This window comes from Bos mutus, chromosome 11 (genome assembly GCF_027580195.1).
Source record: "Bos mutus isolate GX-2022 chromosome 11, NWIPB_WYAK_1.1, whole genome shotgun sequence".
Taxonomy (NCBI): Eukaryota; Metazoa; Chordata; class Mammalia; order Artiodactyla; family Bovidae; genus Bos; species Bos mutus.
The window spans coordinates 68658176-68672660 of NC_091627.1; the positions used below are offsets into that span (position 1 = coordinate 68658176).

General features: G+C 33.5%; 1 protein-coding gene across 5 annotated transcripts in view; it reads left to right on the forward strand.

The window, feature by feature from the left end:
• CCDC88A (coiled-coil domain containing 88A) overlaps positions 1–14485 on the forward strand; it is a 118899-nt gene that overhangs the window by 35664 nt on the left and 68750 nt on the right. For all 5 annotated transcript variants that reach the window (XM_070379555.1, XM_070379556.1, XM_070379554.1 and 2 more), the window contains exons 4-8: positions 129–198; positions 2544–2602; positions 5266–5349; positions 6875–7015; positions 12024–12196. In XM_070379555.1, coding sequence (XP_070235656.1) covers positions 129–198; positions 2544–2602; positions 5266–5349; positions 6875–7015; positions 12024–12196 — 527 coding nt within the window. The remainder of the gene's footprint in view (positions 1–128; positions 199–2543; positions 2603–5265; positions 5350–6874; positions 7016–12023; positions 12197–14485) is intronic.

Sequence of the window (14485 nt, forward strand, 5' to 3'; positions counted from 1 at the left end):
ACTTAGCAGCAGCAGCAGCAGTGTAGGTATAGCATGCCTAAGAGATGTGCAAATGGTAAGTTATAGCTTGTTGAGTAATAACCCTGTCAGCTTTACTCATACGCCAGCCTTTGTGTATCTTTTTATAGGAGACTTTGCAGCAGTTGATCATGATGTCATTGCCAAATGTCTTAATCATTGGCAAAAATCCCTTTTCTGGTAAGTATTAAAATTAGCATAATTTGATAATAAAGATAATACCATCTTTGTGTAGTGTTGTAATGCTTACTAAGATCTTGATTATTTCCATTAACACACTACGTTTTTCATCAGTCTGTAGGGAAAGTTGGAGGTGATAATCCATTCTGTATAGAGAAAATGAACAGAATATTTGTAAGTTGTAGCAGAATCAGACAAGCATAACTAAGCATTGACCTACCAAATTGATACTTTTCTGTGATGATTTTTAGTGCCTTAAAGATAAGTATGGAAGATAAGTACAGTAGTTAAAAGCTTAGAAAAATATAAGCTTTGAAAAGAAGTGATTTAGAAGTGACTTCTAGGATTCTGTTCACTCTGTTCCGGGTGTTTGCTTTGGGCTTCCCAGGTGGCGCTGGTGGTAAAGAACATGTCTGTCAATGCTGGAGATATAAGATATGAGGGTTTGATCACTGGGTGGAAAAGATGCCCTGGAGAAGGAAAGGTAGCCCACTCTAATATTCTTGCCTGGAGAATCCCATGGACAGAGGAGCCGGGTGGACTACAGTCCATAGAATTGCAGAGTCGGACATGACTAATTAGCACACACGCACCATTGCCAGAGTTGTTTGAATCTAAGGTTTTACTGATTAATTCCCAAGTGGTGCTAGTAGTAAACAATCCACCTGCCGAAGCAAGAGAAGAGTTCTATTCCTGGGTTGGGAAGGTCCCCTGGAGGAGGAAATGGTAACCCAGTCCAATATTCTTACCTGGAAAATCCCATGGACAGAGGAGCCTGGCAGGCTATAGTTCATGGGGCCACAAAGAGCTGGACATGACTGAGCATGCATACACATTTTCTAATTTATATTAAACTACTTTTGAATGGAAAAAAGATGAGAAATAGTTTCTTAGATCATTTAAATTATTTTCTTCAAAGTTTCTTCCCTTTACCAGATTTTAATTGTGACATGTTCAGGGTTTTAATTTTTGAACAATTGGGAAAATTAACAGCTACCTAACAGTTTCAACAAAGGACTTAATTCTTACAGGCTACATGTAACCCAAATAAAGTATATCTTCTCCAGTTCCGACCTTCAGTCAAAACAAAGATAAAACCAAAATAAAAACTAAATGCAAGCAGCTGGTTTTGTTGAGGAAACTACCCATTAAATGGGGGTGAATTAGGAGGTTATGTGCTCTTTCAAGACATTCTGGAATGTTTAAATATACAAATAAAAAATGAAAAAGTGTTGTATGTAGAATGAAATTGTTTTCAATTCCACATATATTTAGGATTTACTTACCAAGTTAGAGGGACCAGGAATATAAAGAAAATGGTTTATGTTCTGGAGGATCTTGTGTTTTGGTGGGTGATAAACAGATTACTGGGTCATGTAATAATTAATGCAAAATAGATGTAAAAATGTTAAGACTTATAAAATATGGAGCTATTGATTATTCTTAAAGTTGGCAAATTAGTGAGGGTTGGAGACCACTGGTATTTGGGTCAAGGAAGACTACACAGAGATGTAAGAGCTGTGCATATTATTGTGATTAGTAAGTAGTTCATTAGAGGAGAGGGGTAGCGACGAAAGACAGGCAGAGGGAGTAACAGAAGTTATGGCAGTGGCATGTGTATTTATGTATATTTAGGGAAGGGTGATTATAGCTAAGAAGGTTTCATGGAGAGTAGGAGGAATTATTTGAAAAGAAAATTTGGACTGACTTGTAGACAGATTGGCTTGATGGTGAAATTCTGGAGTGACTCAGTATTTTAAGAAAATTTGGATTGAATACTGTTGGACAGTGAATATACTTTCCAGCTCTGTTACAGACCATTACTTTTATCCTGCTTGTTATATACCTTTATTTTACCAGCCTCACTGTAACTGACATTTAAGATTTTGATTCTGATGACTCTACATAATGGAAAAGCCATTTAAATTTTATAGGTAGATGAATCATATAAGATAGGTGTTTCAGAAAAAAAAGCCAGTAGGCCTAAAAGAAGCCAAACTTATTCGGGACCATTTTGGCTGACTCTGGCATGTCTCTATAGCAGCAGTTCTTAATTTGGTATCCTGTTGTAACATAATAATTTATGGAGAAGTAGTGGATTTACAGTTAGCATCCTTTATCACATAGAGCTTTGAAAGCTTTTTTATCTGTACTGCAGCCTTTCAAATTTGAGATCCTTGCACATTTCTTCTGCTGTTACGATATTGTGCACATAAAGAGCTGCTCTTTTGAATTCACTGTACTTAGAAACTTAATTCCTTGATCAAGTTGTGAATACCATTCTACCACTATCACAAAGTTGAACTTAAGTAAAATGTTGTACCTAGTAATTATTTTCATTTCAGAACAAGGCACAGAAGAAGTTAAAAAATTGCTTTTGCTTTTACTGGGTTGTGCAGTTCAGGTAAGTTAAAATATTTCATATTTTTATTTTAATAAGTTTTTGTAAATTTTTGAGGCTCTACTTTCTGAAAGACTTAAAGGATGGGCCTTTGCTGTTCAGAGTCCATGTTAGAAATTTTAACATATCTGTGTAAGCTAAGGAGATTCTGAAGAAAAACACTTTTTGTTACTTTATTTCAAATTTATTTATAAATTTGTCATATATGTCAAATATGACACTATTTGTCAGATAGTCATATATGATAGCATAAATTATGTTTATGTTAATTTAATTCTTTTAATTTAATTAAAATTAATTTTTTACAAAATACTGAGGCTTTTAAAGACCCCAGGCTTGACAGGTTCCCTAAAGGTACCCTGAAAACCTCTCCCAAAACATCCTTATGACTTATATGTGTATGTGTTATTGAAGGGAAGAGGAGTGATGATCAAAAGGCAGAAATTATGAAGTCTCAATCATCTGCTGTCTTAGAAGTTAGTTACTGTAATAGAATTAGAAATCTCTTCAGTGCCCATAACACTTTAAGAACTGTATATAAAGAAAAAAGAGCTTAATTTTAGTGGAAAAAGTTTGCTAATGCTTATTTAGTCTTCATGTGAGTCTTTATAATTGGAAGTAAAACTATTTGTAGTTCTGTTTTTAACACCAGACTTTCTATGCTCTAGAACTGGACTGTCAGTAGAATAGCCACTAGCCACATGTTGCTGTTTAAGCTTAAATTAATTACAGTTAAATAAAATTACAATCTCAATTGCTCATTTGCACTAGTTACATTTCAATACTCAGCCATAGGTAGCTCTTGAGTACTGTGTAGGACAACGCTGATTTTCTGATTTTTCAGTTTCAAAATTTCTGTCTTCTCATTCTGTTTTCCATCTTGGTACTCTCTCCTTTCTAGCCTTCAAGAACCTATCAACTTCATCCTATATTCTTTAAGAAAGTCTAGCCTGTTTATTCTTTAAGAAAGTCTAGCCTTCTTAAAACTTCTAAAGTTTGAATAGAGGTGAGATTTAGTACAAATTTTAGGTATTTTAAGGGTAAAGGAAGAATTCTCATTGATTTGTGTTGAGATTGTGTTAAAGGGTGAGCTTTTAAAGATAGTATAAATATAAACAGTGGCTCTAGGACTTAGAAAAGGGAACTGTAGTGTATGTTTAATTTAAACCTAAATCAGCCAGATGTATGGCAGTTGAATTATGACTCTTCATGGAGTCATAGTTATTATAACCCTGCCATTTAATGTATGCTCATTGGCTCAAACTATTTATTGGGCAACACTTTTGGAAGCATAAAATTTAAAAATTGGGGTTACCATACCTAAAAAGTTATTTTATATATGCTACAAAGGTACTATCTGAAAGTCATTCTTAATTGTTCTCACTATGCCTGTCAGATATTAGTCAGTAGACCAAAAATCTTGCTTTTAAACCTGGTAATTTTTATCACATGTTCCCCAAAACTCTGACTTCCTCGTTACAACTGAAAACTTTACATTTCTTGTAATTTAATTTTAAATATTTTTGTATTATCCTATTAATTTTGTTTTTATAGGATGAGGAACTTTCTGCACTGATAGAAATGTGCTTAATTAAGTTAAATTGTGTGGCAATAGAAATAGAATATTATAATGTAATATGTAGAGTATAAATCAGAACCTTACTAAGTTTCTTATTGACCAAAGACCCAGTTTTTCTTTTTTGAGTTTAGTGCCTTCTAGTGAGTTCAGTAATTGGCCCAAAAGATGCAACTAAGCTAGACAAGGCAGTGCTGTCTATTTTGTATGCACTTCTCATTTGATAGCTGTAAAAATACAGTTACACAAACAGTTGGATTACAGTATAAGAGATGTCGAGGGAAGACAGAATAAAACAGTAAGATGCATGTTAAGCTCTTATTCAGTACTGATTGGAAAGGAAAAGATAAGGTTTGCATTATAACATTTTTAGTTTATATCAAGATTTTTTTAACGTACACAATGAAGAATTGCTGCCTTTATTCCACTTGCTACATGTGTACTTGTATATACATTCTTAAATTTTGCCCCGGTAACTTTTTGTTAGAAACAGATCAAATATTTATTGTATTATCTTACATGTTTTGAACTGGGCCACAAAAAGAGATTTCTTTCATTGAGACTGATAGGATAAAGATGTGAGAATGAATTGTAAGCTTGAAGTAAAAATTGCTTAGAATTTTTTTTTCCAAGAAGAAAGGCTGTGTTGTTTGATGACAGCCAAAGACTGACTGAGCATTTTGGCTATATTCCGAATTCTGCCACTGACTCACTGTGTTTTTTGGCAAGTAACTTATCCTCCCTGAAACAAGTTCTTGATTCTTTATTTCTCTGTTTGTAAAGTTAGCATAATAATATTGTACTGACCTCACATGAGTTGTGTAATGATTACCTGCTTTAGAACTTTTCAGCATACAAGTAATATGGATTTTCAGTACCTTAGTTTTTAAATAAATATTTCTAAATTTTAATCTTTTTATTAGGTAAGTATATTAGAGAGATCATTTAAATGCAAAACAAAACCCTCATTGTGCTGTTTAAACCCTCATTGTAGCCAAGCTTTTTAGCCTAATGAGTTTTTACTTATTTACAACATATTAACAACTACACCCTATAAAGTATGAGTGATTGTTCTATTCATTTCCCTTAGTGTCAGAAAAAAGAAGAATTTATTGAAAGAATTCAAGGTTTAGATTTTGATACGAAAGCAGCAGTTGCCGCACATATTCAAGAGGTAATAATCTGTATAAAATGTTTATGTGTTTTTTATGAAGCTCATCATACATTATATTTGTGTATCTCCCCAAATACTTAAAGTCATAACTTAAGCAAGAATAAATAAAAATCAAATATAGATGCACTCTGCTTTTAGGCAAATCATCCTCTTTTCTTTAGACATAGCTTCTTAAGTGAATCATCTATAATGGCACAGTGCTGACTACAGATGTACTGTTGACTTTATCCATAGGGATATAGGCAGAAAGTGCTATCTGAGGAATGTATATTTCTTTGTTAGACAGCATAGCATGCATGATATAGTGAATGGAAACAGCATAAAGTGGATCACTGGCTGTAATTCAAATTAAAATGAGCTAAGGTAATGTATTATGTCACTCCAGTGATTTTGTTTTAATGAATGGGCACAGCAGAATTTCTATTCAAGATATTGCTTGAATTATAAATACATTAGTGATTTGTAACATCCATGTAAAAGCTAAATATAGGACATAATGTGCAATGTCAAATAATTGAAGTTAATATTTGTTAAGTTTTTTTTTTAAGCTGTTTCTGCTTTTTTAAAAGCTATTTCTGCATCTTCTTGTCTTGGGCTTTTAATCTTGTATACTTATTAGTTTTTAGAACTACAGTGTGTTAAATTTTACATGTTGATTAGAGAGAACTAAGGAAATGGAAGGGGGAAGAGTTGTATTTAAATAATCTCTATTTAAATCACTTTGTGTTCCATATGTTATCTTTTCTGTTAGTTAATGTCCATAGAACTCTGCTTTCTTGTCAGTAATATGGTCAACAGTAAGCATATTAGTACATAACAAGATACAGTTTTGTTGGTAGTTTCCCTTTATATATATGTTTCCATTAGCTTTGTGATTTGTATTTTATTTTGAATAAATGTTGAGTGCCACACGTTACTGAATTTGCCACCATTCTTGAAAGTGTTATTTTTCTGTTTATTGTGAAAATTAAAGCAAAATATCAGAATCACAGTGAGAAATGGAAAACAAGAAATAAGTATTTCACTTATATAACTTCTCCATTCTTTTAAAAATCTTTATTAGGAGTCCTTTTCTCCTAAGGTGCTATGATAGTGTCACCTCAGAAACTGTAAAAACTTTGCTTTTCAAGAATAAAATTGCAATAATATTATATAGTATAGGATTAGAAAAAACTTTTGCTTTTGATTTCAGTTACAATTAATTTAGTCTTATCTAAGGAAATGATCAATTGATTCTATTAAAGCAGTTGACAGAAATAATAGTATTACCTTTCCTTAGGAATGCCTTGAATTAAATCTTATTTTTTAGTTAGAAGGTAAAAATAAATTCATTTAAAGACTATATTTAGTGAAAATAATTTTTAGTAGAAGCTTTTTTCAGCATTCGTTAATTTGAAATGTTTTTATACATGTTTACTTTTCATATTTTTATTATATGGGATATATAATATTTAACCTAATGTACTAAAATTTATTTTTAAGTATTAACTATTTAAAAGTTGTTTATTTTGGTTGCTTTCTAAAGGTAACCCATAATCAGGAAAATGTGTTTGATCTACAATGGATGGAAGTGACTGATATGTCTCAGGAGGAAATAGAACCACTCTTGAAAAATATGGTATTGCATCTAAAAAGGCTTATAGATGAGAGAGATGAACATTCAGAGGTTTGTAAATTTCTTTTTGTATATTACGAAAGTTTCCTTTCCAAAAAACTTCAGAGATTTTTGAGAATTGATAGTCTGTCTCTTAGGGACAGGTAATAAGGTGCTGTATGTCTTTTGTGTAACACAGGAACCAGAAAGGATGCATAAGAGCCCCGAAGTGCTAGTAAACATACTGCAATTAGATTTTATTTTCCCCTTCCTTTTAAATTACTCTGATTTTGTTCTTCTGTGTTTTTTTAAAAACTCATCCCTATAGTTCTGGCAACAAGTATGAAACCAGAGTTCTGGAAAAAGTATAAAACTAAAAATATCGTTGATGTAAGTGGAAAAACCATTGCTTTTTCAAAGTTTAAGAATTTGATTAAGGTTAATTTTGTAGTTTCATTGCCACATTTTGAGACTGTAAAAAATGTGTTAATAAAAGGAGAATAACAGGTGTTCTGAATAAAATGTCCCACAAAAGTTCTCAAATTTTTGTAGCAATTTAATGAGGTGTGATTTTTAAAAAAGAATTATTATAAGCTCTTTTAAGAAAGTACTTTGCTTTTAAAAGGAGTAAAATTGCACCAGACTTTTTGGTTGCATTCTTTGAGAGCAGTTTATAATTTTTAGAGAAGTCTAGACGTTAGTGCATGTGGTGGTGAGTAATATTTTCTTAATAGCAGACCAAAATACTCTGTCATTCTGGAGATTGTAAAACTTTGATCAGTTGTTCAATTTACATGAGAGAAACAGATTTGAGTTTATTTATGGAGAATTTGATTAGTCTTGGGACTAATGAAAGACTATATAGGAGAAATTTCTAGAGATGCTTTTGGAATAAAAAGCTTTCTCATTGCTCTATAAAATATATTCCTTTCTGATGGGAATTTTTAGCTTTTCTTATGGCTTTAAAAGAGAAGAATATATAGGAAATAAAGAAACGTTTTTTAAAGCAACAGCTAAATTTTTAAAAAATTTAAGACAGTGAGACCAAAGGAAGAAAAGAATTGAGTTTCAAAACATTCCTAGAATATATGAAACCACCTACCCTGAGATACTCAGATCACTTTATTTTCAGTCAGTCTTGAACCATATGCTGTATCTTCTTTTTTATATTAGTAATCTTTTTACTGTTTTAGTAAAACCACTTTCAGTATGTATCCTGGCGGGCAGTAGTACTCACACTGGGAGTTCAAGTGGGTATCCTAGCACTCAAATCCTCCACTTGCTGGCATAGCCAGAATTGGGCAGCCACAGGCTATCCACGGGGGGTGCTCCCCCTTGTCAGAACAGAGAGCCCTTTCCTCTGTTTTTATTGAACTTTTGTCATCATTTGTTTCACTTTGATGTAGAAAGTATAATTTGGTCACATTGTTTTTAATTATACTTTTTTTTCCTTAATGCTATGAAACAAGGATCTCTTCAGTCATCTTTTGAAAGTGAAAGTGGCTCAGTTGTGTCAGACTCTTTGTAACCCTGTGGACTGTAGCCTGCCAGGCTCCTCTGTCCATGGAATTCTCCAGACCAGAATACTGGAGTGGGTAGCTGTTCCATTCTCCAAGGGATCTTCCCAACCCAGGGTTTGAACCTGGGTCTCCTGCACTGCAGGCGGGTTCTTTACCATCTGAGCCGCCAGGGAAGCCCAAGAGTACTGCAGTGGGTAGCATGTCCTCCAGCAGCATTTTCCCAGGCCAGGATCTTCTTTGACTAAACTCCAGCAGGATCGTCTCCTTTTACTAAAAACTAGGTATTTATTGTCACTGTTTAGGCCAAGCTTTGTATTGTAGATTTATTGTGTACTTAATTTTAGTACATCTACACAATAATCTCATTTTATAGATGAAGATTCTAAAGTTCAGAGAGGTTAGGTGACTTGCCCATTCTAACTCCAACACTTGTGATCCTGACCTTTATAATACCTTTGCCTAAATCTCTGCTCTGATACTTTTCCTTAATGATGAATTCTGTAATTATCGTCACCTGAAATTTTTAGCCTTGTTGTATCATATGTTCATTCTTCAACGTATATTGATAAATACCTACTTTTTGTAAGAACTTTTACTAGAGTATGTGAGAGCAACAGACTTTCAAAGAAGAACCAAAGATGGTTACAGTCTAATAGAGAAATTATTTTAATAAGTGAGTTAACTGTAATAAAAGTTGGTAAGTGACAAGTACCAAAAAAGAGACATGGATCTAAATGTTGTACTATGTGTGTGTGTTAGTCACTCAGTCGTGTCCGCCTCTTTGCGACCCCATGGACTGTATCCCGCCAGGCCTCTCTGTCCATTGAATTCTCCAGGCAAGAATTCTAGAGTGGGTTGCCATTTCCTTCTCCGAAATGTTGTACTATAGGAATTTAAAGAAGAAAGATTACTTGCAACTGGTAGTGGAATACCTAAGATTGGAAGGATCAGAGAAAGCTTTTCAGAAATTAAAAGTATGCCTTAATAACATTTCCTATCAGACTTTTGAAAATGTTTGGAGTTCTTGAGCTCAAGAAACTACCACTATTAGAGAAAAGGCAAAATGGAAAGTACCTCTGGGTACTCTCTTAATTCTTAACACTAGGTTTCTTTCTTTTATTTTATTTATTTATTTATTTTTATTTTATTTATTTTAGTTGGAGGCTCATTACTTTATAATATTGTAGTGGTTTTTGCCATACAGTGATATGAATCAGCCATGGATTTACATGTGTTCCCCATCCTGAACCCCTCTCCCACCTCCCTACCCATGGTTTCTTTCTTTTTAAAAAATATTTTGCATCCATAGATCTTTTGTGCTCTGTTTGTTTTCAACTGGAAATTGTTGATATACTTTAATTTTACCACCTGCTAATTTCAAATATAATATGTATCTTCAGTACTTTTCTTGAGTTTTCTGTTTTGTGAATAATTTGGTTAAATATTTTTGAGCAGCTTTTTGTATTCACTACTCTGCTGGATAACATCAGGGATACAAAGGAAGTATAAGGAAGGTTGTATCTGATTTATTTTAAAAAAGCACATTGTAAATGAAAAATAAGGTGGCATGTAATTAAGTACTAGTTTCTGTATGAAACAGATATTTAGTAATTACTATATGCAGATACTGATGGTTCACAGGTAAAGAATTTGCCTGCAAATGCTGGAGACATGGGAGACGCAAGTTCAGTTGCTGGGTCAGAAAGATCCCCTGGAGGAGGAAATGGCAACCCACTCCAGTATTCTTGCCTGAAAAAATCCCATGAACAGAGGAGCCTAGCGAGCTACAGTCCAGAGTCACAAAGAATCAGACATGACTGAGCACAGACACACACACATGTATGCAGGTTCTTTTGTTAAAGACAAGAGATGTTATAAGGCAATATTAAAGATAATTGAGACAGTAAGAAAATAGGCAAATAAAAGCTGACTCCGTGAAGTTCGAGCTTGGGCTGCTGTGGAAATTAGTAACACTATTCACAGAGGCAGTGGAGTTGGGCTGGACATACTAAGTAGTAGATAGACAAGATGAAGTAGTGTCAGTGAGCAAACCATCCTTTGAAACGTAACATTGAAAGAGAAATAGAAGGATAATAAAGGGGAAAATGTGACTTTTTTCCCTTCCCTAGATAGTAGAAACTTGTATGTCTTTGAAGAACAAGGAGAAAAAAGCAATAGGAAGAGAGAAACTGAAAATGTTACAGAAGTAAGGAATATGTGTTGGGAATAAGAGGTGCATAAAAATGGAGGAATTTATTGCAGGTGGTTCTGTTTCTTTGACAAATTGAAGGAGAGTTCATTTGTTGGAAGTAATGATAGCAGTTTGTAGTTGAGGGCTTATGTAGAGAAAAGGGAATATATTTACATCTGCCTTTATGGGAAAATTTTGCCAGGAAACGATCAAGATTTTCAGTGAAAGAATTGATGGACATTGGAAAGAGCTTAATTGAAAGTGGATGACAACTTCTGTAGTAGGGCTGTAATTTATTTGTTTAGTTTTTTTAGAGTTCTTTATCACCTTGGAACAGGAATAGAAAAATTGATAGTAGGTAAGGAAAATGACATAGCATTTTAAGTCAGACTTGAATTTGAATTTGTGTTATATTCGTGTGTAACTTTAAGTTATTTAATCTATATGTGCCTCAGTTTCCTTAGGTCTAAAATAGATGTACAGCCTCTGTTGCCAATTATAGTATTGGATGGGATCTTGTTGGATCTAGCTAGGAGTTCTATAAATATTTTTTCCCTTTTGTTTTTTCCCCGAAGAGTGAACAAACCATAGTCAAAGAGTGACATAGTAGTGTTAAATTAGAAAGTAAGGGTGACATTTAACAGCCTAATTGCAGTTTCAGGCCAAATAGGAACTCTAGAGTAGCCAATAATAATCTGTTTGACTGGGCAGAAGGGGAGAGTTGAGTGAGTGGAGGTTCAGGCATAGGAATGGTGATACAGGAGTAATGTTCTAGTAAAGAAGGCTAAGGAACTATATTTTTTATTTTTTAAACTTGAAATTAGCCTCTTGTGCTACTGGTTACTCTATTGGACAGAACAGTTACAGACATACTAATCCTGAGTTAATTCCTTTACTGTGTCAACAGATCTTCTATGCCTTTCCAACAGTTACTATTTGTTCTACATGTTTTACCACAATTTATTAATTTTTGTTAGAACACTGGGAAGGGAAAAAAGTATTGTCTTGTTTTTGTGTTATCTACTAAATAACTCAACCATGTACTGTTGAATGAAACTTTTTTAAAAAATGACAGCTAAATATGTCAAAGTTAAGGGACTTACCTGGCGGTGCTGTCTTTAAGTCACCATTCAAGGGGTGTGGGTTTGATCCCTGCTTGGGGAACTAAGATCCCACGTGCTGTGTGGCATAGTCAAAAAACAAAAAGTTCACCATTAATGATGAAGATATTAAATAAATAAGACATTTTTGACCAATGCATTCTTTCTGATATTGTAGTATAACACTTAGAATTAGTGACTAGTGTTGTGTATCTGGTTCTCTGATACGTAAAACACTAAAAGGACTTCTGTGGTCTCTGTCTCCTTAGACTATTGTAGAGCTCTCTGAAGAGCGGGATGGTCTTCATTTTCTACCCCACGCCTCTTCATCTGCACAGTCACCTTGTGGTTCTCCAGGCATGAAGCGAACGGAAAGTCGGCAGCATCTGTCAGTGGAGCTGGCAGATGCTAAGGCCAAGATAAGAAGGCTTAGGCAGGAATTGTAAGTTGCTACTTGTCAAGGCTTGTTGAATTTATATGGTTGCAAAGGTGACCTAATGCAATGTTTTTAGGCTTATGAAATTGCGTGGTTCCCAGTTGCTAGGCTGTGTCACAGTTTTCAGTAGTATTTGTCAAAATGAAGACACTATCAAAGTTTTCTTAATGCTAAATCTTATCAACTTAAAGGATGACCTTTATCCTGTATCTATGTACTTCCTATTCTTCTAGTGTTAGGATGTCCTTTCTTTTATAAAATAATGTTTTTCCTTTGCAAATTAAGGTCTGCTTAATTTTTTTTATTTTTTCATTCCATGAAATCCAAAATACAACCACTGATACAAATGGTTAAGTTTAGCTTTTTCAAAATTAATGTTATAAAATGAATTTTTGGTGTACAGTATTACAGAAAAATAATTTTGTGTATCTTCTGCATGGAGTAATTGAAATGCCTGAGTCACATACCTAAAAATGGTAAATACTCAGATTGGTTAGTGCTGATAAAATTAATATATTTATTTAACTTTCAAAAATCATTACAGGAAAATCAGTATAAATGTCACATTGGTGAATAACTTGTAAAGACCCAACCAGTCTCTGCTGGAGATTTTTTTATATTGCACTTTAAAAAACAAAGGAGTTGTGTGTTATAGGCTTTTTCTTTCCTTGTTTTTTTCATTTTTTGGGGGGGATTTGTTTTCTTGGAATTTAGACTTTGGGGTGTAGATTTTAAATTTAAAACCACCATATAGCAATTAAGTTTATTGACTGTTTAAAGCAGTTAGTTTTAAGAAAGTGGTTGAATGTGCAAGGTAGAAAAAATATACAGTCCATAGGAAAATTTGAAAACAAGAAAATACAGCTTTCATTGTGAATGTCTGCGGTATTATGTATCTGTTGAAGTGAATACGCCCAAGATATTCTATAAACAGCTGCACCATGAAAATTAGGGAAGAGATTGCTGTTATTAGTTTGACTGGCAGTTAATGGATAGCCTAAACAGTGAACACTAGTTCGTTCCATATAATTTAGCACAATCTTCTTCAGTCTTTAGATAAAGCATGCAATTAGAACTGCAGTGATGGCTGTGAATTCATTTAACATTTTGCACTGTATTAAAATTTGATTTTAAAATAAAATTTACTTGAGCATAGTGTTATTTAAAATTCCAGACAATTTAAAGAGATTAGTAAAATTTGGTCTCATGCTGACTGGAAAATATAAATGAATATTTTTAATGAATAAATAAATATCCCAGATATAGCAAGTTTTCTCAGTAACTAGCATTACATCAAATACCATCTATATCGTTTGCTGTCCTTTGAAAGTCTGTTCCTTCATGGGTTTATTCTGTTAACATCTGTTTTAAGTGTTTTTGTTGGGATAGATCTTTACTAAAGTGATGGAAGTGTGGAATCATGGTAGATAAAAATAGTTTAGGTTGCCTTATACCTAATGGAAATAAATAATTGTAATAAGAACATGCAGATTGATAGCATACTTGTGGGTGGTACATCATAATATAATTGCTTTCGATTTATTACACTTTCGGTTAATTACACTTTCGAGTAAAAGTGTAATTTGGAATTTGGATGGAAGAAGAAGTAATTCCTTATAAATTTCACTTTTATGCAATAGTTTACACTATCAGATGCTTCCTTTAATAATTCTCTTTGTCTATTGGATCCAGTGTTTCCAAAGAGTTTTTTACTCATGCAAATTATTTTTTTTTTTAGGAAAAAACAGCTTTATTGAAATATAATTCATATATCAGAAAATTGAACCTTTTAAAGCATGCAATTCAGTGCTTTTTAGTTTATTCTTAGAGTTGTTCAATCATCCCATGCCATCTAATATTTTTTTTCTTTTTTTTAATTTTATTTAATTTTTAAACTTTACATAATTGTATTAGTTTTGCCAAATATCAAAATGAATCCACCACAGGTATACATGTGTTCCCCATCCTGAACCCTCCTCCCTCCCCCTTCCCCATACCATCCCTCTGGGTCGTCCCAGTGCACTAGCCCCAAGCATCCAGTATCGTGCATCGAACCTGGACTGGCATTTCATTTTATACATGATATTTTACATGTTTCAATACCATTCTCTCAAATCTTCCCACCCTCTCTCTCTCTCCCACAGAGTCCATAAGACTGTTCTATACAACACTGTCTCTTTTGCTGTCTCGTACACAGGGTTATTGTTACCATCTTTCTAAATTCCATATATATGCGTTAGTATACTGTATTGGTGTTTTTCCTTCTGGCTTACTTCACTCTGAATAATAGGCTCC